General features: G+C 54.4%; 1 protein-coding gene across 8 annotated transcripts; it reads left to right on the top strand.

The window, feature by feature from the left end:
• Nucleotides 1-268: 268 nt before the first annotated feature.
• On the top strand, nt 269-27,550 carry Tcf3 (transcription factor 3). Of its 8 annotated transcripts, none has more exons than XM_004654892.2 (19): nt 269-428; nt 2,054-2,185; nt 6,912-6,984; nt 16,135-16,208; nt 16,383-16,461; nt 17,524-17,597; nt 18,180-18,312; nt 18,825-18,874; nt 20,073-20,175; nt 20,243-20,364; nt 20,447-20,576; nt 20,717-20,775; nt 20,856-20,934; nt 21,665-21,738; nt 22,074-22,229; nt 22,308-22,437; nt 23,808-23,940; nt 24,057-24,292; nt 26,802-27,550. In XM_004654892.2, exons 2-19 carry the CDS (start codon nt 2,114-2,116, stop codon nt 26,942-26,944), a joined length of 1,920 nt encoding a protein of 639 aa, XP_004654949.1. In that variant the 5' UTR covers nt 269-428; nt 2,054-2,113; the 3' UTR covers nt 26,945-27,550. The 8 variants fall into 8 exon arrangements, with proteins under 8 accessions (XP_004654949.1, XP_044990735.1, XP_044990738.1 ...); XM_045134800.1 differs by having other exon boundaries at nt 22,071-22,229; XM_045134803.1 differs by having other exon boundaries at nt 22,071-22,229; nt 24,057-24,285; nt 26,802-26,951.
• The last annotated feature ends 403 nt before the right edge of the window (nt 27,551-27,953 follow it).

The raw sequence follows: 27,953 nt of genomic DNA, 5'->3' as shown, positions 1-27,953 counted from the left end.
GAAAATATTCCCTAAGTCTTCCCAGAGCTTTGAGCAAAAAATTTCAGCCGGAAGTACCCACTCCTACCTGTTTTGTGCCTCTGTATTTTAAAGCGCTATCTGTGGCTGTTTGGGGTTGGGCTAAAGTCAATCTCAGGGCCGCGTGAGCTTTGGCGGAGGGATCCGCAGAGTGCCTCCGTCCGCGGGGAGCGGCCATGGAGGGCGTGGCCTGGTGTGGGCGTGGCGTGCCACGGGGCGTGGCTTCTGCGTGCGGCGCGGGGCGGGGGGCGGAACATGTCTCCCGCCGCAGGAAGATGAGGCAGCGACGGCGGCTGCGGGCGTAGCGGAGACCTGGGGACCGCGACGTCCCCTTTTGTCCGGGGCCGGAGCTGGTGGGAAGCACGAAGCGGTTCATGTCGCCGCCGTCCGCGGAGCTCCACGAGGAGCAGGTGAGCGCACGCGTGTAAAGAGGGAAGGGAAGGGGGGGAACCGGGGATGCGCGCGCACGCGGGGCCCGGGAGCGCGCACGGGGGGACGCGCTTTGTGCAAAGTTGGCTTCGGGTCTCTCTTTGGTCCGCTGAGGGGGGTTTTATAGCGAGGTCGCGTGGGGGTCACGCGAACGGCCACGCGTCCCGCGGGCTTTGTTCTCTGACTTTGCGCGCGCACTTGGGAAACTTTGCGCAGCGCCCGGGGGTCGCGGGTTTTGGGGTATCTCCTGAGCAGGATCCGAGAACTTTCTCGCTGGGGGTCCCCGCGGTCTCGGCAGACCCTCTCGAGTCGCCCCATCCCCGGAGGAGTGGGGTGCACCCCGGGCGTGGAGTCTCTTTTGTCTCCGCTAAACTCGAGCCCCCCCCCCCGACGGGAACATCTGCTCCGTGTTAATGTGGGGCGCGCCGCGCTCGGGGGGTCGAGGACACCCGTGGTGGCGCCGGGAACTTCAAAGAGAAACCTCTTCCCGGCTACACCGGCTTGCCCCGGGGAAGGAAAAAAGGGAGGGTGATCCCTAAGCTTCTTCCCCTCCCCCAAATCCAAAAAATCGTCAAACTGTCCCCCACACCCACTCCCCAAGTGCTTTCAAAGTCCTTGGAACACCCGAAAGTCTTCCAGCCTCTCCATTCTTTATCAAAAGGCTGTTTCACATCTTTGCTAAGTCGTCCTGAAAATCGGTTTCAAGTACCCCCCACCAAAAAAAAAGTGTGGTTTCTGTACAAGTCAGTTTCATATGCCCTCCAAAAAGGAAAAAAAAAAAACAGTGGGGGAGGGGGTGCACCCTAGCGTCCGTTTCACACCCGGTGTCTGAGTTGGCAAACAAAGAAGGGGGGTTCCTGCGCCTCTGAAGTTGGGTCTCCCAGGACCTCGGAACCCCCGCCCCACCCCTAGGCTCTGTGGTTTCTCGGGTCGTCCACACCCCAGGGAGCCCTGGAACAAGTTTGTTTTAAACACTGAGCCTGGCCCTGCAGCCTGTGCTACCATCCTATGGGGTCCTGGCAGGTGGATACCCTTCCCCTACTTTTGGAGCCGATTCCCCCCCCCCACCTCAGCGCATGGGGAATCCCTAGTCTTTGCTCCCCCCCCCCCAAACTTGTTGAAAATAATTCCCGGATGTATGATGACCAACCACCGGGCTCCTTTTCATTTGATTTGCTTCATTTCTGAGTTGTGTTTTTGGGGGGAGGGAGAATTCATAATCCTCCCTCCACACACACCAAGAGGGGAACCTGTCTGGTTTTCTGGCTTTTGGGGATTTATTGGATGCTTTGGATTTGGTCTTCAGCACTCTTGACAGTTGCCAGCGTGGAGAGTCCCTGGTGGGTGGTTGAAATGAGTGTTTCTAGCCCCCCTCCCCACCACCTTAAAATATGAAATTAGACTCTGGTGCTATCTTAGGAGTTGAGGGAATTCATAAGTGCCCCCCCACCCCCATTGTTAGCTGCTCCCAGGCTCTGGGCAGGGGTCTACAGGCCATTCCCCCAGCTCCCCCTGCAGGTGTAGCTCCTGCTCCCCTCCTAGTGCCAGACCCTGTCTTTGCATCCACAGCAGTCTCTTTTCTGTTTATTGGGGGTTACCACTGCAGGGCTGTCTCTAGGCCTGGGGTGTTCACCCTGCTTCCTGCGCCTGTTTCTGTAACTGGAGGATGAACCAGTCTCAGAGGATGGCACCTGTGGGCACAGACAAGGAGCTGAGTGACCTTCTGGACTTCAGCATGGTGAGTGATATCCCCCTCCCAGCCTCCCATTGTTGGGGTCCTGGGTTTTATGGGAGCAGGATCTCTAGAACTCTAGCCCAGGTTGGCCTTGAACTCATGGTGATCTTCTTACCTGTGCCCCCACCCTCCAGTGCTGGGTGCACCACCATATTCTGTGTGCATAGTTAGGATTTTAAGGGCCAGAAAGTATCTACCATGATACTCCATGATACAACATGGGTTGGAGAAGCCCAGAAGAGGCTGGGGGAGTCAAGGAAACCCCCCTCCTCTGTGAGGAGGATGACAAGTTCATCCAGCCCTTCACAGATGGGAAACCGAGGCCCAGAGAAAGGGAGAGACTACCTGGCCCTTCAGCTCATTTGCTGTGAACCTGAAGCTTGGTCAGGAGGCTGCTGGCTGCTTTGACTTTCTGGTCTAAAAGTAGGGGCTGGGTATTGTGGTACACACCTTTAATCCCAGTGCTTGAGGGACAGAGGTAGGACGATCGCTGTGAGTTTGAGGCGGCCACCCTGAGACTACATAAAAGTAGCCATTAGGATTATTCCTCCCGTTGTGGATGGAGGGAAAGTGGTCCTAGGCCTCAACCACCTGTGTGAGACCTTAGCGAATGAGGCTCTTGCCTGTGGCTGATAGCACTAACTCCCTCCTTGGTCAGTGACATGCAGTGGCCTGGGGAAAGGTTTTGAAGAACAGCCCTGTTAGCATTCTGTCACAGTGACTGCCTACAGGTGGCCAGTTCCCTGCCCTTCCCTGGGGGCCCATTTCCATCTGCCCCAAATGTTCACAAAAGGTGCTGGCCACCAAAAGTCCCACAGCCCAGCAAGGTACCTTGGTGGCCCAGGGCCCTGAGTTCGCCTGTTTGTGTAGTGAGTCCCTTTGCTGTGGCTGTCTTGATGACCTGCCCTTTTCCCAAGGTGCCTGCCCACCTGCACTTCCTTTGAGAACCAAGGTGCTTTTCTTCTGTCTTGTGTGGACCATTCCTCAATTCACTTCCTCTCACCCCCACTAGCACCATTTTGGTTTGAAACAGTTTTCAAGAGTCACTTTCGGTCTGAGTTCACCTCCCTTTAGAGGTCCGTCAAAAACAAAAGTCCTAGCCAGGCATGATGGCAAACGACTTTAATCCCAACACTCAGGAGGCAGAGGCAGGAGGATCACTGAGTTCAAGGCCACCCAGAGACTACAGAGTGAATTCCAGGTTAGCTTGGGCTACCTACAGCAAGCCCCTACCTTCAAAAACAAAAACAAAAAAGCTCCCATGCTGAAACCATACCAGCCACCTTGCAGAAACAGCTCTGCTGACAAGGACAGCCACCAAGGCTCCGGAAGGCCCGGCCGGTATTTTAAGTCCCATTTTATTTCTGCCTCTCTGCCTGAGTAAGCAGGGGTCTGCTCTGTTGTTTTTGTGTTAAACTGACAGGTCATGGCCTAGTGGGCTGGAACATGGCCAGCTTTGGGGTGTGCAGCTGAGTCCCAAAGGTTGACAGTCGCTCTCTACCTAGTGCCCTAAGCTGCTCGACTGTCTACACCTTCCTTCCAGGGGTTCTCCGGAGCACATCAGCAAGCGGCCCATGGCACAGATCAGAAACTGAGGCCGAGGTAGGGTGGAGGAGCCTTGTCCCTAAATGTCCTGCAGAGGGTGTGGCCCTCCTCATAGTTACCCAGAGGGGCCCATATTTCCAGGTGGGGAGGCAGACCCCATGCTGCCCCACATCATCTACATCAGGGACTCAGAGCCTGACATGCACAGAGCACCTGGGACCAGGTTCAGACTGGGGGAGAATTAGGAGGAGGGCAGGAAGTCTAGTGGTAGGCATGCCTTTAATCCCAGCACTTATTCCGGAGTCTGAGGCAGGAGGCTCACTCTTGACTTCAGTACCAGCCTGGGCTACAGATTACAGGTCAGCATGGGCTAGAGTGAGACCCTGCTTCAAGAAAGGAAGGGGCACGGCTCAATGAGTGGAACGCTCTTGTGCAGGAAGCCCTGGGTTCCATCTCACAGCACCACATAAACTGTGTGTGGTGGTGCATGCACATCATCCCAGCTCTTGGGAGGTGCTGGCAGGAGGATCAGGAGTTTGAAGTCATCTAAGACTGAAGGGAGCTCACAGAGCCTGTCTCAGAAAGAAGGGAGAGCTGAGGTGCAGAGACGGCACTGCATGTGAGGGTGCTGCTCCACAAATACCCACCCGAGTCTGGATTCTAGCACCCATGGAAAAATCCAGGCATGACTACACACGCCTGGTACCCCAGCGCCGAGGGGTTCACAGAGACAGGAGGATTCCTGGAGTCACTGGCTAGCCAGTGAGAGACCCTATCTCAAAAAATAAGGTGGGTGGCTAGAGGTATGGCTTCAGTGGTTAAGGAGCTTGCCTGCAAAGCCAAAGGACCCAGGTTCAATTCTCCAGGACCCACATGAACCAGATGCACAAGGGGGCGCATGCATCTGGAGTTCATTTGCAGCAGCTGGAGGCCTTGACATGTCCATTCCCTTTCTTTCTCTGTGCCTATTTCTCTCTCAGATAAATAAAGTTAAAAAAAAAAAAAAAAGGCGGAGGGGCTAGGGAAGGTTGCTCAGTGGTTAAAGGTGCCTGCTTGCAAAAATCTGCTGGCCCAGGTTCAGTTCCCCAGTACTTACATAAAGCCAGATGCACCATATAGCCTGTGTTTAGAGTTCATTTGCAACAGCAAGAGGCCCTGGTGCTCCCAGTCTGTCTTGTTTTTGTCTCACATAAATAAATAAATTTTCTAAAATATCAGGTGCAGAGTGAGGAAGACACCCAACATTAACCTTGGGCCTCAGCATGCATCCACACACATGTGCACCTACAAACATGAACACATGTGCACATACACACTACACACACCAAAAAAATTAAAAGGGCACTTTATAGAGGGAGAAACTGATACTCCAGGGGGTGAGGCAGGTTGGGTTGATTGCGGCCCACTGGGCATGGCCCCTTTCCCCACCCCTGCAGGTGTTACGTCAGCATGTCCCCTTCCCCCAGCTGTTTCTGGATCTACATCCCAACAGAGCCTGGCTGCATACCTCAGGCCAGTCCCTTTCCCCAAGTAGGCCTCAGTTTCCCAATCTGAATACTGTATTTTTTGTCCTTTGAGGTAGAGTCAGTCTGTCTCTGTCTGTCTGTGATTAAAGGCATGCACCACCCCATGCCTGGCAGAGAGAGGATGGGTGCATCAGGACCTCTAGCCATTGCAAATGAACTTGAAACACATGTGCCGCCGGGTGCATTTGGCCTACATAGGTACAGGAGAATTGAGCCTGGGTCCTTAGTCGTCACAGGCAAGGGCCTTAATTGCTGAGCCATCTCTCCAGCCCGTGTGTGTGTGTGTGTGTGTGTGTGTGTGTGTGTGTGTGTGTGTTTTAAAGACAGAGTGTCAAGTAGCCCAGGAGGACTTTGAACTCCTTTCTGCCTTCATGTGCTAGTCCTGGGATGACGGGCATGTGCCATCATGCCAGGCCACCATTCTTCTTTCTTTGAGGCAGGGTTGAAGTCCATTTGAGGATCAGTTTCCCTTCTGTGGGGGGAAATAGGACCTGCCTGGGGAAGAGGGGGGACAGTGTGGCTGGCTTCACTTGGCTTCGTCCCTTGGGCCCACTTGCAAGGACTTGAGTCAGATTGAGGAGGAGATAGGCACAGCCCTGTTTCTTTTTTGGCTTGTTGATGGTCAGGTTTTTTTTTTTTTTTTTTTTCCCGAGGTAGGGTCTCACTCTGGCTCTGGAGTTAACTATGTAGCCTCAGGGTGGCCTCGAATCCATGGTGATCCTCCTACCTCTGCCTCCTGAGTGCTGGGATTAAAGGTGTGTGCCACCACGCCTGGCGATAGTCAGGTTTTTATGTGAATCCCCTAAGTCTTTCATCTGCAGGGACATAGTGCCCTGGGCATGGCTGAGCAGGGTGGGGGTAACCCTCCTGGTCCTGTATTCCTTGATGACTAGGAGAACCCTTGAATCTGCTACAGGACAGGGTTGTCATCTCTTCCAGCTTCTTGTTAGACACATGGCACCATCCCAGTCCTGCCACCCAGCCTCAGTTTCCCCTTGTGACTTGCAGGCCCATATCTCCTTTTAGAGTGTGGCAGAGGAATTTCTGAGCCCTCATTGAGGACCTGCCCTTTTCCTAAGGTGCCTGCCCACCAGCCACCCTGTGGTCAGGCAAGAGGACTGGGGGTGGCACACTCATTTTCAGCGTGAGGAAGTTGTAGTCCCTGAGCCAGACACAGGTGTCTAGCATCCCAGCATTCAGGAGGTTGAGGCAGGAAGCTTTGCATTCCAGACCAGCTGGGCTACATTAGCCAGACCCTGTCTCAAAAACAAGTTGTAGCAGGGCTGGGCTGTGGTTCAGTGGGTAGCGCTCGCCAGCATGCACGAGGCCCTGAGTTCCATCCCTGGCATTGCATAAACAGGGCATGGTGACACCCGTCATCCCAGCACTCCGGAGTTAGAGGCAGGAGCTCAAGGGCAATGTTGGCCACATAATGACTTTGACACCAACCTGGACTATCTGGATCTTGTAGGTCTGGGCATGGCAGCTCTGTGCAGGGGGTATGAGGTCATGCCCCCAAAATTTCCTGCAGCTGGGCTCACTGTGGATGCATCTGGCTTCAGGGACTGGCAGGCCTCACTGTTGGGTCTTGGCAGGATGGGACACCCCAGCATCCCAGAGCTCTGTTCACTCAGCACTGCCCCTCATGTCTCCTACAGATGTTCCCACTGCCTGTGGCCAATGGGAAGAGCCGGCCTGCCTCCCTGGCCGGAACCCAATTTGGAGGTTCAGGTAGGACTAAGGGTTGCTTGAGGTGTATTCACGGGGAGGGATGGGTGTGGTGGTCAGGGCCCAGAGGGTGGTGTCACAGAAGGTCCCAAGTGTTTCAGGAGGACAGTGAGCCTGAGGATATGCCGAGAACTAGCTGTACACACTGTCAGAGAGGTCTGGTGGGCAGCCCCATGGGCAGGGTTGTGTCCCCTCAACCTGCCCCCATCCTGGGTAGAGTCTGTTCTTGGGAGAGTGCTGGACTGGCACATATGTGGGTGTATGGAGTTAAGTCCTTGTCCAACAGACCCAGGGTGAGGCCAGGCCTCACCAGCTGTGTTTGATTGAGGCTAAATTAGGTACTTGCTGTATACATGGTCCTACCTGGCTTGTGTGGCTTTGAGGGAGGTACTTCCTGTGACCTGGGACTTGATTGCATAGAGCCAAGCAAGTCACTCACCCTGGCCAACTTGGCGGTGTGGGACAGACAAGGAGTTGGTGGTTGAGTGGCTTTCCCAAAGCCAGGGCCTGGGGAGGGTTCTTTCCGGGGTGGGCAGAGGCCTGAAGGAGTAGGGGGAAGAGCCACTGTGGGTCTGAACAGAAGCACATGGTGAGCCACAACATGGAGCCATTTGTCTTGCTGCTTTGGTAGCAGTGGGTAGATGGAAGTCTAGTGACTTCAGCTTTCTATGAATTTAACCTTCCTGCGGCCTCGAGGTCAGAGGCTTCCAACTCTGGGATGGGATAAGAAGCCATAGGTAGTTGTAGGCCCGTTGAGAGACCACTTAAGGGCTTTGGACGGAAGATGAGTTTGGAGACTGGCTGGGATGGGGTGTACTTAAGCATCTCGTGCCAAAGCAAGGCCCACAGTTAGAGCCCCTGTGCTGGCCATGCCCACCTTCCAGGGACTGTGAGGAAGTGGCTGCCAGGCTGCCTGGCAGCTCCCAAGGGCCTGGAAATCCCCCGAAGCTCCCATTGCCCTGGAGGCAGCCCCCAATCCTGGGCTTCCTGCTGCAGACATGAGGTCAAGCCAGGTCACTGGGCACCATGTGGCCCGCCCTGGTCCCCGGAAGGATGGGGTAGAGGTGCTGGTCCTTTTGCCTGCTCATCGGCTCTACTGCAGTTCCTCTGTGGCCAAGAGCAGCACCATGGGTGCCAGAGCCCAGGGGCACAGCTGTCCGGGGGACACCCTGGATTTTATGATTTCGGGGAAGCCCGCACAGGTAGTGATTGCTTTGGAGGTGTGTCTCATCTCAGGCACATAGTTGGCTGAACCTTGCATTGAGCTCAGACTTCGGGTTATAGCAGGAGCCCTAAGAACAGCAGGGGGCTAGTGCCCCCTCCTCACCACCAAGCAGTCACTATCTCCATGTAACCTGGGAAACAGGGTATGTGCCCCATTTGCTGAGGGTTCAGCGGGTCCCAGGGGGTAGGAAGGCTGTAGCAACAGACTATGAGGCAGGAGAATGTCCAGCGTGTCCCCCTGGGCCTGCTATTAACTTACAGTGAGAGACCCCAACATAGGATGGAGTGTCCCCTTCTCTGATGTGGTTCCCCAAGGACCTAGGACTCCTTGATAGCAAGTTCATCAGTCTTCCTTCCTGCTGCTGGTGGCTGACTGTCCCTAGGAACCAGGGAGTCCATTTCTTAGTCTCTCCAACCCTCAGTTTGGATTCAGTGTTTTCTTTTCTGGCTTTTTTACTTTGAAGTCAACTATGGGCTCTTAAGAAAAGACAGCATGGGGATGGAGAGATGGCCCAGAGGTTAAGGTGCTTGCCTGCAAAGCTGAATGACCTGGGCTTGATTCCCCAGTCTCCATGTAAAGCCAGATGCATAAAGTGATGCATGTGTCTGGATTCATTTGCAGTGGCTAGAAACCCTGGCATGCCCGTTCTCTCTCTCTTCCTCTCTGTCCCCACCCTTGGAAATAAATAAAATATTTATTACAAAAAAATAAAACAGGTGGAGGGATGGATTAGCAGTTACGATGCTTGATTGCAAAGCCAAAGGACCCAGGTTCTATTTCCAGGACCCATGCATGTAGGCCAGATGCACAAAGTGGTGCATGCATCTGGAGTTTGTTTGCAATGTTGGAAAGCCCTGGCATGCCAATTCTCTCTCCTTCCCTCTCTATCAAGTAAGTAAAATAAATTAAAGCTGAGCGTGGTGGCGCATGCCTTTAATCCCAGAACTTGGGAGGCAGTAGTAGGAGGATCACCGTAAGTTCAAGGCCATCCTGAGACTACATAGTGAATTCCAGGTCAGCCTGAGCTGCAGGCTGCCCTACCTCAAAAAAACAAAAATAAGCCAGTGTGATGGCACACGCTTTTGATACCAGCCCTTGGGAGGCAGAGGTAGGAGGATCGCCATGAGTTTGAGGCCACTCTGATACAACATAGTTAACTCCAGGTCAGCCTGGACCAGGGTGAGACCCTACCTCCAAAAAATAAATAAATAAAAATAAATAAGGAAAACAGGGCTGGAGAGATAACTTAGTGGTTAAGGTGCTTGCCTACAAAGTCTGAGGACCCATGTTCAACTCCCAGGAGCCCATGTAAGCCCGACACAGAATGTTATGCATCTGCAAGGAGAAATTTGGTTACAGTGGGTGGCCCTGGCATGCCAATTCTCCCTCACCCCTTCATAAATATGTAAATACATAAAATGATTTTTTAAAAATGTAAGGGGAGGTCCTAGGTCCTGCCCACCCCCCAGCCATTGAGTGATGCCCCATGGTTGTACCATACAGTGAAATAGAAGAGGAAGATGTAAATTAAGAGGCTGATGTGGCTGCAGTTGGAATCTTCTCCCATTGTACCTGACCCCATCGCTGCTCTGTAAACCAAATCATGCCCTGCCACTTTTCGCTTGTGATCCCAGGGACCCCTGTGCAAGTGGTCAGCTAGATTGGTGATCCTAGGGACCACTGTGCAAGTGGTCAGCCCAATCAGTGATCCTGAGTACCCCTGTGCAAGTGGTCAGCTCCACTGGTGAGTTTGTTCCCATTCATGGCTGCAGTTTAGCAGCCACACTCAGAGAACAACCACCATTCATCATCGATTTTTTGGGGGGTGGGGGAGAGTTCAAGGTAGGGTTTCATTCTAGCCCAAGCTGATCTGGAATTCACTGTGTAGTCTCAAGGTGGCGTTGAAATTACAGCAGTCCTCCTACCTCTGCCTTGCTAGTGCTGGGATTAAAGGTGTGCCCCACCATGTCCAGCTCATCATTGTTTGTTGAGCACTGGGTGCCTTATGCCAACCTCAGGTCATGCTCTCGATGTCCCACTGCTTACAGGTTAATACAGCAGGTGGTTGATCACCTCTGTTGTACCTTCTAGGGAGCTGAAACTCATTTTCCTTCCAAGTCACAGTTCATTGCCACCTCCTAATGCCTTGCGTCCCACTCCACATGACTCGTTGACTCACAGGTGTGTTCTTTATATAGGGAAGTCTGGAATATTATAGTTACAGTAATAGGAAGAACAAAAGAAGTGGGAGAGACACCGGAGGTCCAGTCAACCCACAGAAGGGACTTGGAAGTTTCCTGAATGGTTTGAAATGGCTCATGGCACTTTGTGTAATTTCCTTCTGCAGTACTCTCTCTTTTTTTTTTTTTCCTTTTATTTTTTTAAAAATTTTATTAACATTTTCCATGATGATAAAAAAAATGTCCCATGGTAATCCCTTCCTCCCCCCTCTCTTTCTTTCTCTCTCTCTCTCTCTCTCTCTTTTTTTTTATTTTAATGAGGGAGTGAGAGACCACTGCAAATGAACTCCAGATGCATGTGCCACCCTGTGCAGCTGGCTTGAACCCAGGGCCTTAGACTTGGCAGATAAGTGCCTTAACTGCTGGGTCATCTCTCCAGCTCTATTTTTTTTTTCTCTTAGTTTTTCGAGGTAGGGTTTCACTATAGCCCAGGTTGACCTGGAATTCACACTCTATTCTCAGGTGGCCTTGAACTCATGGCAATCCTACCTCTGCCTCCCGAGTGCTGGGATTAAAGGCATGCACCACCACACCTGTTTTTTTTGGTTGTTGTTGTTTGTTTGTTTGTTTGTTTTTTGAGGTAGGATCTCCCTCTAGCCCAGTCTGACCTGGAATTTACTGTGTAGTCTCATGGTGGCCTCGAACTCATGGTGATCCTCCTACCTCTGCCTCCTGAGTGCCGGGAAGGCATGTGTCACCACACCTGGCGAAAGTTACTTAACAAAAAAATTTTTTAATGTATTTATTTGCAAACAGAGAAATAGAAGAGAGACACACAGAGAATAAGCATGCCAGGTCCTCTACCTACTGCAGGTAAACTCCGGGTGCATGTGCCACTTAGTGCATCTGGCTTCACATGGGTACCGGGGTGTTGAACCCAGGTTGTTAGGTTTTGTAAGCAAACATCTTAACCGCGGAGCCATCTCACCAGCCCTAAAAAGTTATTTATTTACTTGAGAGAAAATTAGTATGGGCGCATCAGGGCCTCCTACCACTGCAATCCAAACTCCAGATGCATGTGCTACTTAGTGCTTCTGGCTTTATGGGGTTTCTGGGGAATCAGACACAGGCCATCAGGCTTTGCAAGCAATTGCCTTTAACATTGAGCTCTCTCTCCAGCCTGGTTTGTAGAGATTTTGTTGTACCTTTGAGATGATCCCATATACCTCAAGCAGGTCTCCTTCCTTCCTTTCTTTCTTTTTCTTTTTTCTTTTTTTTTTTTTTTTTGGTTCTTCGAGGTAGAGTCTCGCTCCAGCTCAGGCTGACCTGGAATTCACTCTGTATTCTCGGGGTGGCCTCAAACTCACAGCCATCCTCTTATCTCTGCCTCCCAAGTGCTGGGATTAAAGGTGTGTGCCACCACGCTTAGCTTTTTCAGGCGGGTATCTTGATTCACTCTGTAACTGAGGATGACCTGGAACTTCTGATGCTCTGCCTCCTCGATGCTGTGACTATAGGTGAGCACCAGAGCATATGGTTTATGTGGGGACAGAGCCCAGGACCTTATGCCTGCTACTCACTGAGCCAGGGCCCTGGCCAACACATAGGGATCCCATCCCAGGTAAGTACCACCAGGCCAGTTGGCAGCCCTGGCAACACTGCACATTTTGGGCCCACCTTACACACTGGCTGTTCTGTCTGCCTGCCTGTCTCTCTGAGTTTGACTTGTCTTCTGGTCCCATTACCAATTGTGTAAGTGACTTTTGAGTGTCTCCGCTTGGCCTAAGACACTTCCCACACCCCAGTTTTTCCCATTAGTGCTCTGTTCACCCCAGACTCTCCTTGAGTTGTGGGTGTCGTCAGGTGGATCCGACAGCTGAGCAGCATGCTGGTGTCAGTTGTATTCTCAGAGGTCTTGGGCTTTCTGTGTCCAGATCCCACATGACCCCCTCAGTCAGGATGGCAGCAGTGGGAACCAGCCTGCCTGGGAGTGTCCACTGTACAAGCCCACAGTAGCATTTAGGAAACAGCATCCATGATGGGCATGCCTGTTGTCCCAACTTGGGAGCCTGACGCAGGAATATTCTGAGTTCCAAGCCAGCCAGGACTACATAACAAGACTGTCTTTAGAATGCTCCAGCTGGGCTTTTGAACCTCTGGCCAGAGGTAGAGCCCTTCCTCTGAAATACTGATTTTTCTTGCTCTACCCTTGGTTTATTCAGGACCTGTTCTCATCCTCCATGTTTTCTTTCTACTTTAATCTTAAAAGTATTTTTCCCTTATTTCAAGAATTTAGGCCTCAGATATCTGCATCCTTTTGTACCCACAGTGAGAGCTGGGGGCGTGGTCAGAGGTAGAGTGACAGCCTGGAACCCACAGTGAGGGCTGAGAGCGTGTTTAGTGGTAGTGACAGCCTAGAACCCACACTGTGGGGCTATGGGTTGGGTCATAGGTAGATCCTTTGCCTGGAATCCACTGGTTTTGCTAGAGATGTGGTCATTGGTAGAGTAACAGCCTAGCATGGATTGAGGGCAGAGGGGAGAACCTGCTTCTGTTACTCTAGGTGCAATTATCCCAAGGTGTTTGTGACCGTTGTTACTTTAAAAAAAAATTTTTTTCTTGTCTATTTTTATTTATTTATTTGAGAGCAACAGAGAGAGAAAGAGGCAAAGAGAGAGAGAGGAGAGTGGGTATGCCAGGGCTTCCAGCCACTGCCAACGAACTCCAAACGGTGCGCCCCCTTGTGCATCTGGCTAACGTGGGTCCTGGGGAATCGAGCCTTGAACCGGGGTCCTTAGGCTTCACAGGCAAGCGCTTAACTGCTAAGCCATCTCTCCAGCCCTGTTGTTACTTTTTAATGGAAGGCGGGTTGGGGGGTAGAATGAATTAACACACCACGATCTCCAGCCACTGTATTGAAACTCCAGATATGTGTGTCCCCTTGTGTGCTTGTGTAACCTTGCATGCTATGCGTATGTCATCTTGTGTGGCTGGCTTCCCTGGGATCTTCCCCATCTTTCTAGCCTGACTATTGTTATTTTGATCTTTCCCTGTGCGCAGACACAGGAGGGTACTGGAATCTGAGATGCTGAGGTCTCTTCTGTGCGGTGGTGGTGTTGGGTGGGCCTGTGCACACGCTCCACAGGTGACAGATTGCAGCTACGGCACATATGTGAGCGCCGTGGGTGAAGCAGTTTTCTCTGTCTCTAGGGTACGAGTGTCAGTAGCGTTGTGTGTCTCTCCCCCTCCCCTCAGCCCCAGTTTGGCTGAGTCCAGGGCGAGCGTTGTCAGCTGCTGTGCTTTCTTATGCCTGGTGTTTTGTAGCAGCCGCCTGCTGCCATCCCGTAGCCTAGGATGGCCTTAACTTAGCTCTGTGCCACAGCTGACTTTGAACTCGTCTTCCTCCCAAGTGCTGCAATGGCAGGATATCCCCATGCAGTCTTTTCCTTGTTTCGTTCGCTCTCTCTCCAGACCGCAGCACGCTGCAGAGCCCAGCCTGGCCTCTGGCTTGCCTTCTCTGTAAACCCATGGAGAACCGTGGCCTGTGTCAGAGGGAGGGCAGGCTTTGCTTGTGATGGTTCTGTCATGCTCCCTGGGGACAGTAGCACCTAATGAAGTTCTGTGATAAGTGGACAGCCCTGGGCTGCACACTGACTGGCCTTAGTGACAGGACTACTCTCAGTGATGTAGTCCAAGAACCCGGTAGAGGGCTTGCGGAGCTGGGTCCTCAGGGGCATCCGGGCATGGGGTGATAGCTGCCCAGTTTGTCTTTTGTTGCTGTAGTTGGTGGATTGGGCTGCCCCAGTCGTGCCCCCACACACACTGTAACCAGTATATAAAACGAATGTGCCAACAAAACTTTATTTACACAGACAACTCAGGGACCAAAGTGCCAACCCCTGTCAAAGTATTGAACTCATGGCTGTGGGCCCCTCAGTCCACGGCAGTGGTTACTGAAGACCTTTAGAAGCCTGCTTCCTTGCTTATGAAGGGGACATCGGCAAGAGCTAACCTGAGGTCATTTGAGTAGGTAATACAGTGACACCAGACCAGGCATCTCCGTCATGGTTCTTGTAGCTGCTGGGACAGGTGGGCAGCCTCTCCCTGGCTGTCCTAGTTGGCTAGAAGTGTGCTCTGGGGTGAACAAGGTGTCCTGTGGGGTGCATCTTGCCTGCCTCCCCACTGTCAATAGAAAAATCATTTAAAAAAAAATCATGACTCCCAGACAGCAGCATCTTATTCTATTAGTATGTTTTAATTTATTGTGGGAGCCAGGACTTCTCATGAATATTCATGGAGGTGTTAAAATGTGTATTTAAAAGCCAGGTGTGATGGCGCACACCTTTAATCCCAGCAGAGGGAGGCAGAGGTAGGAGGATCACTACATAGTGAATTCCAGGTCAGCCTGGGCTAGAGTGAGATCCTACCTCGAAAAATCAAAAAAAAAAAAAAAAAATTAAGCAGGGTTTCTAATGACTAGTGATGAGGGGTCCTTTCTAGATTTGTCATTCTAGGATGGGGAGGTCAGAGTTTGGGTTGAAGAGTTTTGGGGTCTTGCCGGGGCTCATGTGGGCCAGAGGGGGGATCCCCAGCAAAGCCCCACACTTTTGCCAGGCCTTTCTAGCTGCACATTGGAGTCTCTCAGGTTGGCCCCAGTCACCATTTTGGGGATGAGCCTCCCTGTGCTACTCACAGGTGCTGGCACCTCCAGGGTGGCACAAAAGTCTCCAGCTTGAGGGCTTAACTCAAATAGGGGGGTCTTTACACCACCATCCCTGTCCACTTGACCAAAAGCCTTGGAGGGAATCTAAGATTTTGAGGTGCACATGCTTCAAGCAGCCCTGGTCCCCCACAGCAATCACACAGGAATTTTAAAATCCAAAACCTAATATTGCATGAATATTCATAGAGCCTGTAGATTAATATGTATAATTATGCAAATTAGACAACAATTATACAGCAGTTCTCCTGGGGGAGACCCGTCCCGCTGAAGCTCACAGCAGCAGCGGCAGTGTGAAAGAAGCACCCGTAGCTTTGGAAGAGGGCCCTGGGACGCACTGGCACTCCTGTTTTGGGAGGGCAGTGTGGGAGACAGGCAGTTCAAAGCCAGAACAGGGACCCTGGGCCTGGTTGTAATTCCTTTTGCTACACGGTGGGGAAACTGAGGCACAGGGAGGCTTCATAGCCAGGCTTGCTCTGTGGATGAGGGCAGAGACCTGGGCAGTTGCCTGTACAGAGTGTGGGAGGAGATAAGGACCCCACCCAGCCTTGCCCCGCCCTCAGGACAAGTTTCTGTCAGACTCCTGCCTGGTTAGCTCCTGACTTCCCACAAGCCTCAAGCAGCCCAAGCCTTGCTGGCCTGTGTCTGTCTCCCTCTCGTGAGACCCAGATCCAGGAAGATCTCAATTATCACATCAGACATAATTGGTTATTATCTAGTAGGTCCTTCTCAAAGGGCCAGAAGGGACCACACCTGACTGAGCTCTGTGTGGTCAGGCTCGGGGCCCAGAGAGACCCAGCCATGAGGATTGGGTTCTGTCCAGACTGAGCATAGTAGCTGGGACATTGATGGATGGGTAGGAGTTGACCATCACTGAGCTACAGCAGGTCTATAGAGAAAGAATCCTACGGTGTCTGGTGGTGGTGGGTGCAGTTGGGTTAGGAAGGGTTCCCCAGTGTGACTGGGGAAGTTGATGTCAGAATTCAGCTGGGCTGAGGGGCCCCTGCTCTCCTCTCCCCACCCCTCAGGTCTCGAGGACCGACCCAGCTCAGGCTCCTGGGCTGCCAGTGACCAGAATAATTCCTCCTTCGACCCCAGTCGGGTGAGAAGCGCCTGGGAGGTCAGAGGCCGGCCCTGGGGGCCCTGGGTCTCCCTTCCTGGGTGTGGGTGTGGGGTGTGAAAGCTCCTGTCCTGATACCCATCCCCCTCCCGTATCACATGATGTGGCCTAGGTGCCCTGCGGCCCTGCACCTCTCACCCTGCCTGTCTCCCTCAGACCTACAGTGAAGGCACCCACTACAGCGAGTCCCACAGCAGCCTTCAGCCATCCACATTCCTGGGACCTGGGCTGGGAGGTGAGTGGTAGGCCTAAGGCAGCTTCAGGGTGCAGCAGAGCTCCTGTCCGGCCTGGGGGTTGAGGCAAGGGCCCCTTCCTGCTCCAGACTTCAGAGCTCCACCTGCTGCCTTGGGGTGGGCCCTGGGGCGGTGTCAGAGTCTGGTCTGTCCAGGGTCTAGAACTGGTCGGGGCTGACCAAGGTTCCTTCCGTCATGGCCCAGGGTAACCGCTGCACCTGCGGGGACACCAGTTCCCTCCGCAGCTTCCTTCCCCTAGCTTCTTCCCTAGGCTTCCTGCTGGCCAGGGTGACAGGGCCACTGGGTCATTGTGCCCAGAGCCAGCTGTGTCCTGGTCAGCCCACCTCCCCAGCAAGAGACAATTTATGAGTGCCAGGGGACTGGTGGGCTCAGCGCTCAGGAGGCTGAGACAGGAGGATGGCACATTGCAGGCTAATCTGGACCTCATAGGGAGACTGTGTCTTCCCCCCTTAAAAAAAAAAAAAAAGAAAGAGCGAGCTCAAAATTGAAGCCAGGTGCAGTGGCGCACACCTTTAATCCCAGCACTTGGGAGGCAGAGGTAGGAGGATCATCATGAGTTTGAGGCCACCCTGAGACTACGTAGTGAATTCCAGGTCAGCTTGGACCAGAGTGAGACCCTACCCCGGGGAAGGTGTGGGGGGGCAAAATGTGTTTTCACCATGTTCTCCCCCCCACCCCGCGCGGGCATGTGCATTTAAGAGTGCTTGGTGGGCTGGAGAGATGGCTTAGCGGTTAAGCGCTTGCCTGTGAAGCCTAAGGACCCCGGTTCTAGGCTCGGTTCCCCAGGTCCCACGTTAGCCAGATGCACAAGGGGGCGCACACGTCTGGAGTCCGTTTGCAGAGGCTGGAAGCCCTGGCGCGCCCATTCTCTCTCTCCCCCTCTATCTGTCTTTCTCTCTGTGTCTGTTGCTCTCAAATAAATAAAAAAATAAAATTTAAAAAAAAAAAAAAAAAAAAAAAAGAGTGCTTGGTATATGCAGGCATGTGGCCATAGCCACGTAGAGCTCTCTGGGGTCTGTCCCCTGACCATCTCTGTCTTCTAGGCAAGGGCAGTGAGCGAGGGGCCTATGCTGCCTTCGGTCGAGACGGTGGTGGCGGCAGTGGAGGGCTGACTCAGGTGAGCTGGAAGGGTATGAGCATTGACCTCTGAGTTGACGCGCAGGTTTCAGCCTGTGCTGGACTTCCCACCTCCCTGCACAGCTGAGGCCTCCAGAGCTGTGGTCCCAGCATGACATGTGTGCCTCTTCTCTTACTCCCCCGAGGAACACTGCTCATACCTCTGCTGGGGCAGTTTCAACCATTAGGCACTGCCTGCATGCCACACACAGTGTCCAGGGTGACACATCACCGTGTGAGTCCCCATGGAGTGGCCACCTACCAAGTTCATCCATTGACACAATGTAGTGGTGCCTGTGTGAGGGACAGAGTTTGGCAAAACCTAGGGGAGGCGAGATTTGAACCCCAGGCTCCCCTGCCATGGGTAAAGTGTATTTAGACAAGAGGTGCAGCTGGAACTCGTCTCCTGGGTACTCAGTTACTTGGCAGACATCACGGCTCAGGAGACCATAGTGCAGGTAGCAGGCGTCCTGGGAACAGTGACCAAGCCTGTGTCCTGCCAGCTCCACCCAGTGGCTTCCCCTTCACATTTGGTCAGTCAGGACACTGGCCTAGCAGGGCCTCCTTGTGTCTTGTCCCCCAGGCTGGCTTCCTGCAGGGGGAGCTGGGCCTCAGCAGCCCTGGGCCCTTGTCCCCATCTGGCGTCAAGAGTGGCTCCCAGTATTACTCCTCATACCCCAGCAACCCTCGGCGGAGAGCTGTGGACGGCAGCCTGGGTGAGTCATGGGCCACTGTGATGGGATGGTGCCAGGCGTAGGCAAGGAAGAGGGACATAGATTAGGCATGGCCAGGGAGGGTGGGGACAGTTGAACCCCACGGGTTCTAGTTCCCCATGTCCCACAGACCCTAAGCTTTTCCCAGGGGTATCCCATCATGCCTTCAGTCATGTGCTCATTTCTGCTTAGAACCTCGGTTGACCTTTTCCTTCACGTCCACTTTGGGGCATGGGGCTGTCCCACACCTTGCCAGGAAGTACACAGCAGCTCCTTGGCCTGAGACCCATGGGTTCAGTGAGGTCACCTGGGGAAGGCACAGTGTAACATACCAGGGCCACATTGGTAGCATGAGCAGGAGGTTCTGTTGCCCCATGCCCATTCGTGAGGGGTGAAGTGTGGTATGTCGGCCTTAGACTGCTGGAGACAGTGGTAGCTGCTATTCTGGGATGTGTACAGAGCAGGTTGGGAGAGCGCCTGGGCAGCTTTGCTCATTGCTGCTCTTCTCTGAACAGACACGCAACCTAAGAAGGTCCGGAAGGTTCCGCCCGGTCTTCCTTCCTCGGTGAGTGGTGGAACAGGTGTCCTACGGGCCAAGAGGGTCTCGTGCCCACACAGCTTAGCAGGTTTTCCATAACATGTCATGATGGTGCCAGTCTGCATATGGGAAACTCCCCTCCCTCCCCCAAACATGTGCTCTGAGGCTAGATCCGTCCTCAGCACAGTGTGAAACATTCCCAGGGAAGTTCTTCCTTTAGTCTAGCCTCACTGTTGCTGTAGGAGTGGGTTCCTGGCCAACGCCTCAAACAGGACTTGGTGGTAGGTCCCATGAGCCAAGGCAGGCAGACCTGCCGCCCCTCCACAGGCCCCATCCCACCCTCATCCCTGCCCACTGGATTGGTGGCTGGCTGCCTGCCAGGGCCAGCAGATGGTGCTGGGCCTTTGGGGGTTCATAGCACTTACGTGTCTGATTTAATCACACTGGAAAAAAGGCCGTGTGCTGGATTCCCTGGCCTGGCTGCTTCCATTCACCTTGCGTGGCCCATCATGCTGGCCACCACAAGCCTAGTCATCTAGTTCATGCCCCCCCCCACGCCCTGCCATCTAGGATGAAACCCAGGCCAAGAACCTGTCAGGTTTGTGGTGTCTCTTGACCATTGTTGTGGCCTGCCCATCATCCCAGCCTTCAGGAGGCTGGAACTGCATAATGAGACATGGACTCGACACCTAGGATGCGGTGGGTGTCGGGGACACAGGCAAAGGCCACCAGGATGCAGATGTGCATGGGTGGAGGTCAGACATACTTGAGGACTGTGGCCAGCAGTCGAGGTGCTTGCAGCGGGGGGGGGGGGGGCTGACCAGCATGTAGCCCTTGAGACCTGCCTACTCCTGTGCCAAGGCAGGCGTGGGGAACAGCAGATCCCTACATTCTCCCAGTGAGTTGTCTTCTGGTTGAAGCCATGGTGCTTTATTGTCCTGTGTTATGGTGACTCTGGGTGGCTCTAGCCTCATGCTAGTCCTGGCCTGTGCTTTGAAGATCCAGTGTCTTCTGGGGCCAGATAGGGGTGAGGGGGCAGAATGCTGGGTATTACAGCTGGGGCTTTGATGGGTCACTCAGAGTTTGTCAGATGGAGGAAAAAGCTGGTCTCAAAGGCTTCAGGTGGTTGAGGCTGAGATTGTTCCAGAGAGAACACGGACACGAGGACTTGTGCATCTACAAGGGTTAGGTTGGGGAGGACCTGACTGTGACCCTCCTGTCGCAGGTGTACCCACTCAGCTCAGTTGATGACTTCAGCAGGGATGCCGCCGCCTACCCCTCTGCCAAGACCCCGGGCAGCACCTATCCTGCCCCCTTCTATGTGGCAGGTGTGTGGGGGTCTTTGGGGTGGCTCCATGGAGCTGGGTCCTCATCTCATAGTCATCCTCTCCACAGATGGCAACATGCACCCCTCACCTGAGCTCTGGAGTCCTCCTGGCCAAGCAGGCTTCGGGCCCATGCTGGGCAGTGGCTCCGGGGGCCCTAGTGGCAGTGCCTTCGGCCTCCAGGATCGCATGGTACGTGCCACATATGCAGGGGGTGCTGTCTGAGTGCAGTCCTGCCCCCAACTCCTCACACCATCCCCCCTTGGCCTCTCAGGGTTACCAGCTTCATGGAACCGAGGTGAACGGCTCACTCCCAGCTGTGCCTAGCTTCTCCACAGCCCCCGGCAGCTATGGTGGCACCTCTGGCCACACACCACCTGTGAGCGGGGCAGACAGCCTCATGGGTAAGCCCCAGGGTGGGCAGCCATTTGCTGTCACTTGTTGATGAGGGGCCTTGGGAGGAGCAGGTTCCCACTTTGCTTGGGGAGACTGAACCCATGAGGGCCTAGTAACAGGGTGCAAGCTCACCTCTTGTCCCCCACAGGCGCCCGTGGGACGTCAGCCAGCAGCTCAGGAGATGCTCTTGGGAAGGCACTGGCCTCAGTGAGTGGAGGTGGGGAGGCAGAGCTGGGGCAGATGGTGGCCCCTTATTGTCCTAACACTAGTGTTTGTCCCTTCCTCAGATCTACTCTCCAGATCACTCCAGCAATAATTTCTCACCCAGCCCCTCGACGCCAGTGGGCTCCCCACAGGGCCTAGCAGGTGATGGGGACACTGCATTCCTGGGCTGCTCCCTGGGGGAGGTGGCATTTAGCATTCACCTGATAGACATCAGATGACTCTAGGCTCGGCCCTGGTAAGGTGCAGGTGCCAGGGCATCAGATGGGGGAGGAGGAGCAAGAGGAAGTGAAGGCCAGAGGGTTCTGGAAAATGAGGTTAAAACTCTACCCCCACCAAACTGTGGTGGCATACCCTTTTAATCCCAGCTCTTGTGAGGCAGAGGAAGGAGGATCACTGTGAGTTCAAGACTAGCCTGGCCTAGTGGGAGGCAAAGCCAAAAAATAAATAAATGGTGGGTTTGGTAGTGTAAGTCTTTAATCCCAGCACTCAGGAGGCAGAGGTAGGAGGATGGCTATGAGTTCAAGGGCAGCATGGGACTACTGAGTGAGTTCCAGGCTGGCCTGGACTAGAGTGAAGCCCTACCTCAGGAAACCAAGAACAACTATGCCCTCCTGCCCCACTTTCCTCCCCTTAATCTAGGGCTTCCTTGGAGCTAACCACTTTCTGCCTGTTTCTTGAACCCAGAGCAGCTAGCTGGGATAGAAAGAAGTTCTTTTCAGCACTCCCCTGTGCCCACCAAGTTGTGTGTGCAGTGGGGGGGGGGGTGTGAGGCAGAGTTAAAGCTTGGAGGTATCTGGTGTTTTGAGTGACCATCTCAGCTCCCCCAGAGTTGCTCTGCCCCAGTCCCATTACCACCCTTCTTTCCCTCCAGGGACACCGCAGTGGCCCCGGGCAGGAGCACCCAGTGCCTCACCTCCTGGCTATGATGGCAGTCTCCATGGCCTGGTGAGCCCCCCCACACACACATACACACTGGCCAGGGCAGTACTTGCCCCCCCAGTCCCGTCACTGCCAATCTCAGGTGAAAAGAGTTCATTTGTGATTCCTTGGGGGTGACATTTTCACAGGAGTGGCCTGAGTCTGGTAAAGTCCCATTCTGACCAAAGGGCTGTGCAGGGACCCCACTGCTGTGTGCAAGAGTGCTGGGGAGCTGGTTGTGGTGCTGTATGTCTGTGGCTCCCACACTGAGGACACTGAGGAGAATAATCCTCAGAAGTGGGAGGCCAGCCTGCTTTGCTTGTGTATGTGGCCTGAACCCTCACTGTGCACCCCCACAGCAGAGCAAGATGGAGGACCACCTAGACGAGGCTATCCATGTCCTTCGCAGCCATGCTGTGGGCACAGCCGGCGACATTCATGGACTTCTGCCTGGCCACGGGGCACTGGCTGCGGGTTTTACAGGCCCCATGCCACTGGGCGGGCGGCACACAGGCCTGGTAAGCATTGGGCTGGGCAAGGCTAGGGTAGAATGTGGGACCATGGCCCCCCCGACATGTCTCCCTCCCTGTTTGCAGGTTGGGGGCAGCCACCCTGACGATGGCCTTGCGGGTGGCCCCAGCTTGCTGCAGCACAACCACACTGCCCTCTCCAGCCAACCCAGCACCCTCCCGGACCTGTCGCAGAGGCCACCCGACTCCTACAGTGGTACGTCCTGGCGAGCTGGCTCAGGCCCTCAGTCCTGCTATGGAAGATGAGGGTAGAATTGTCCCTTGTCACCAAGGGAGCAAGAACCACCAGGCAGCCTGACCCACTCACTGAACTCTGACCTGGAGAATGAAAGACACACACAAGGGGTCCAGAACCTATGGGAGCACGGCTGGCTCCCCAAGGATGTGGAGGGCCACTTGCTGCCTCCCAGTGGATTGGAGGAGGAGCACCCCATTTAGCACACCCAACATGGAGTCTCCTGGCAGGCAGCTACTTTCAGGGAGATTGAGACCCTGTTTCAGTGTAGGACAAGTTGAGATAGAGGACAGCTGGGACTTGTGTCCTTTAAAGATATTTCTCCTGGGCCTAGGAGAAGGTGACAGTGGGCAGCCGCTTGGGAAGGGTGGTTCAGACATCAGACAGAGCCTGGGTAAAGGCCCTGAGGCAGGAAGCTATGCAGCTGGAGTGGAGTGAGGAGGCTGGTGGCATGTGGACGGCGGGCATGCTGAGCCCTGTGGGCTGTGGAGGCTCATGGGTGCCCTCTGGTGGATATGAGGTATGATACTGTGGGGTGGAGTGAGTGAAGGCTGGGGACAGGCCCAGGGCACCCTGACAGCCATGGCCCACCTTTTCTGCAAATTCCCTCTTGGTCTTTTCTTCAGTTGTCACTCAAACCCCAGGCTGGTGTCACAGGCATTTTGCTTCTCCGAACATGGGACATGGTGGGGACCATTTTTAGACGGTGTCCTGCCTCATACTGCTGAGTGTTGGGCATGCTGTTCAGCTCCTCTGGACACTACAAGAAGTCATCCATGATTGCAGTTAGCAGAGTTTCCCTTTCCTGCTGGCTGAAATTGGCGCCTGTGTATGATGTAGGGACAGAGTCTGGCTCTGCCATAAGACCTAAGTCTGATCTTGCTACGAGTAGTGATCTGAGATGGGTCTTGCTGTGAGTCAGGGTCCGAGATGAGTCTTGGCACGAGTTGAGGTCTCGGATGGGTCTTGGAGTGAGTAGGGGTCTAGGTTAAGTCATTTTGTTGGCAGTGGAATGTTTTGTTTTGTTTTTTAATATATTTTACTTATTTATTTGAGAAAGAGAGAGAATGGGCACACCAGGGCCTCCAGCCAGTGAAAATGAACTCTAGACGCATGCACCCCCTTATGCATCTGGTTTTCATGGGTCCTGGCAAACGCCTTAACTGTTAAGCCATCTTTCCAGCCCTGGAATGGTTATTTTTGGTTTTTAATTTTTCCCACCAAAGACCTGGCTTTGTCCCCAGGAGAATCATATCCTTACAAGAGTGTCCCAGGGACCCCTCAGGTGACCTCAGAGGCTACTGCCACTCCTGACCCCAGACTTTTTGCAGGTCTTGGGCGGGCTGGTGCCACAGCAGGTACCAACGAGATCAAGCGAGAGGAGAAGGAAGACGAGGAGAACACCTCTGTGGGCGACAACTCTGAGGACAGGAAGGAGCTGAAGGCTGCTCGCACGCGGACCAGGTGCCAGCCCCTCCCGCACGTCGCACACACGCGCGCACACGCACAGCCACACAGCACACCGTGTACACACCTTCCTGGAACCCCGCTCACTGTCTCCCTCTGGCCCCGACCCCCAGCCCGGCTGAGGACGAGGAGGACCTCCTCCCCCCAGAGCAGAAGGCCGAGCGCGAGAAGGAGCGCCGGGTGGCCAATAACGCCCGTGAGCGGCTGCGGGTCCGCGACATCAATGAGGCCTTTAAGGAGCTGGGCCGCATGTGCCAGCTGCACCTGAGCAGCGAGAAGCCGCAGACCAAACTGCTCATCCTGCACCAGGCCGTGGCCGTCATCCTCAGCCTGGAGCAGCAGGTGCGAGGTCAGTGGGCGGCCGCGCCTGCGCCCTGCCCCGCTCTCTGCTTGCTGTCCGCCCTGACAGTCCCTCCCGCTGCCTCAGCCAGAGCACAGTGACCAGCCTCACCTCACACTATCCACCACACTGTCCACTCCCCATGCTGACTGTCCCACATAGGCTGTCTGTTACACCAGCCGTTCGCCTCTCTGGCCGTCCCTCACAGTGACTCACTCCAGTTGACTGTCCCCAGCAGCAACTATTCCCTCCATCGCAGTGATCTCCCCCACTGATGACCCCTTCCAGGCCATCTGCCGCACCATCCATCCCTGCACTGACTCCTTCCACACCCCATTGTCCCTCACACTGGCCGTCTTTCCCCACACTGACAGTCCTTCCCCACCCATTATCCCTCACACTGACCATCCCCTGCACCATCCATTCCCTCGAGCCAGCCATGCCCTGCACTGCATTTCTTCACACTGACCCCTGACCATCAACTGCACTGTCCAACTTTACTGTCCCCTGCACCAACTTTCTTCCACACTGACTGTTCCCCACACCATCATGTCCACACACTGAACAGCTATCACACTGAGTGGCCCCAGCCCCGCACTGACCATTTCCTCTGACTGGTGACTTCCTGGCCTTGGTGTCTGCCTTTCTGAGAGGCCAGTACTCTGCGGACCCCTAACCCTGTTGGCCTGGGTGTTATGGCCAAAAACTGTCCTAGGCCCTTACCTAGTTCTGCTCTTTGAGGGGGGCAGTGTCCCCCAGAGCCCAGAAGTGTGAGCCACCATCACTGTTCACCTTGAGCACGTGTCAGGGGCCCTCTGGAGCCCATTCCCTCTCCTAACTCCGTTTCCCTACAAGAGGGTGTTAATCCACCCAGTCCATGATGGGGGGTGGATGACCAGGCCAGGTGGACACTCAGCTCCCAGCTGCTTCCTTAACCTGCGCTCGCTCCTGCCTGCCGTTAACCCTTTCTCCCACAGCACTTGCTGGGACTGGAGCCCGACCAACCTACTTGCTGTGCCCTCCACTTTGAGGTTTCCATGTCTCCACGGCAGTGTGTGCACTCTGCCCTGTGTCCCCTGAGCCTGTCTTCTGCTCTTTGCCTCTTGCACTGTACCCTTTGTCCTAGCCATGCACTGCCTCTGCTTGCCACTGCTGGCCCCTCACCTCGCACCTGCTGCTCCACGGACAGGGAAGGCTGCACCGCAACCTTGGGGCCTGTCCTCCCACAAAGCCCACTGGGCCTCGGGATGGAGAGAGATTGCGGGGCACGCAGTCTCTGGTCCCCACATGCAGTTTGGTCTGTGCGCTTGTCCTGGGGCCCAGGGCTTCTGCCACCACCAAGGGATCTGCTCGGCACAAGGCTGAGGTGGGCAGGCAACAACAGGATGGTACCAAAGGCCCTCAACACGAGCAGGGTCAACTCCTTGTGTTGTGCTGGGCACCATCCACAAGTAGGTGTTGGGTTATGGCAGGCACCCACTCTCAGAGGAGAGGCAGACAGGCAGAGTGAGCACAGGCTAGCCATAGAGCTAGGAAGGTCAGGTCTGGGGACATCTGTCCCAACGGATCTTTGGCTTGTCTCCTGGGCTGGAGGGGTCATGTCCCTAGGAGCCAACATGGTTTAGACGCTCAGGGTGTGTGCCCTTTGCTCCCTGCAAGCTGCAACTGAGGGTCTCACCCTGGCCCACCTCCATTCAGTGTGGCCCAGCCCCACACTCAAGGGCGCCATGCTCAGAGGGGAACAGCTAAGCTAGAGACAAGTTGAGCCAGGCAGAAAACCAAAAACCTGCTGTCCCTGAGGGTCCCACCTCCATACGTTCATAAGAATTTGAGACCCCATCCTCCCTGAGTGTTCCCTTGATCACTTTAGTCTGAGGGCACAGGTGGCAGCCACCCACAAACAGGTGTCCCCAGCACACAGCAGCATTGCACATTGCTACAATTACTAACACTCTGCCACTGAGGTTCACACAGGCTCTCATACCAACACGCTCTCACCCGTTACAGTCATACTAATGCCCCATTGCCCGCACTGTCACTCATGTCACACTCATTTCAATCCTGTCACCCATATTGACATACCAACACCACTGTCCCCTGCACTAGTGTGCACACACTGTCACAGCACACAGTAGCCACTCTCACCAGCCCCGCCTGTCCTGACGGAGGCCCGGTGCTGTGACCCAGCAGTACAGATGAGGTGCTGTCCCTGGAGGAGAAGGACCTGAGGGACCGGGAGAGGCGCATGGCCAATAACGCACGGGAGCGGGTGCGCGTGCGGGACATTAACGAGGCCTTCCGGGAGCTGGGCCGCATGTGCCAGCTGCACCTGAAGTCGGACAAGGCGCAGACCAAGCTGCTGATCCTGCAGCAGGCCGTGCAGGTCATCCTGGGCCTGGAGCAGCAGGTGCGAGGTAGGCCGGCCGCCCTGCCCCAGGTGCTGCGCTGTGCAGGGGGCCACAGTAGGGCCCTGTCCCCCTCTCCCCGAGCCGTCTCCCACTGCACTCTCCTCCCCCAGAGCGGAACCTGAACCCCAAGGCGGCCTGTCTGAAGCGACGAGAGGAGGAGAAGGTGTCAGGCGTGGTCGGAGACCCCCAGCTGACGCTCTCTGCCGCCCACCCGGGCCTGGGTGAGGCCCACAACCCGACAGGGCACCTGTGAATCACTTGCTGGTGTCTCCGTGGGACCAGGGACTGCCGCACTCCGTGCCCTGAGAACACCCAAGATGGTCTGTGAGGTGCCAGTATGCATCGTGACATGGGCCAGCAGGTTTACACCTCACCACAGGCAGTGTCAAGCTGCTGCGAAGAAGCTCTGAGGGACATGGGATCTGGGGACACAGCCTGGGTTGCCTCGTGTCTCCACCCACCTGTGCTTCTCAGGGTACCATGAGATTGAACCCCCTGCCCAGCTGAGTTTTCTCCGCTTGGTTAAAGGAAACTGGAAAGCAAAATAACAAAATACCCACTTTTCAGAAAAGAAAATGCCTTAACTCTAGATCGTGGAAGTCTGGGAAGGAGGGGCGCTCACACAAGGGTGCCGCTCTGCACCTGGCTGCTTTGTCAAGAGCCACCGTCAAATTGTGCCTAAGCATTTTTTTTTTAAGGAGAATAAAAATGTTAGTTACAAGATTTTTTTTTACTGTAGATGAAATTAGCAAGAATGACACCTCTGATGTCTTTTTTTTTTTTTAGCTTTCTTTTGCATATGTTTTGTAAGCAACAAGTTTTTGTATAAAAATTCTTGTGTCTCTTGCTCTTTGTAAAAGATCAACCTTGAATTGCTTAGGGACACTGTTTCAGAAGCAGCTGCAATGCTGATTTCAAATGGCCATTTCCTTCTGTGCCCCAATCTCAGGACAAGGGTGGCCTGTGTCCTCTCATCTGCCATCTCCCCATGCTGTTAGTTAACCTAGAGTTTCACTCTACCTCTGACCACATCCCCAGCCCTTAATGTGGGTTCTAGGCTGTCACTCTACCTCAGACCACACCCCCAGCCCTCACTCTGCATTCTAGACTGTCACTACCACTGACCACTCCCCCAGCCCTAACTGTATTCTAGGCTGTCACTCTACCGTTGACCACGCCCCCAGCCCTCACTGTGGGCTCTAGGCTGTCACTCTACCTCTGTAGGCACCCCTAGGCCTCACTGTATTTTCAGCTGTCACTCT

The sequence above is a fragment of the Jaculus jaculus genome, chromosome 15 (genome assembly GCF_020740685.1).
Source record: "Jaculus jaculus isolate mJacJac1 chromosome 15, mJacJac1.mat.Y.cur, whole genome shotgun sequence".
NCBI classification, from domain to species: domain Eukaryota; kingdom Metazoa; phylum Chordata; class Mammalia; order Rodentia; family Dipodidae; genus Jaculus; species Jaculus jaculus.
This window is presented reverse-complemented; position numbering and strand designations above follow the sequence as displayed.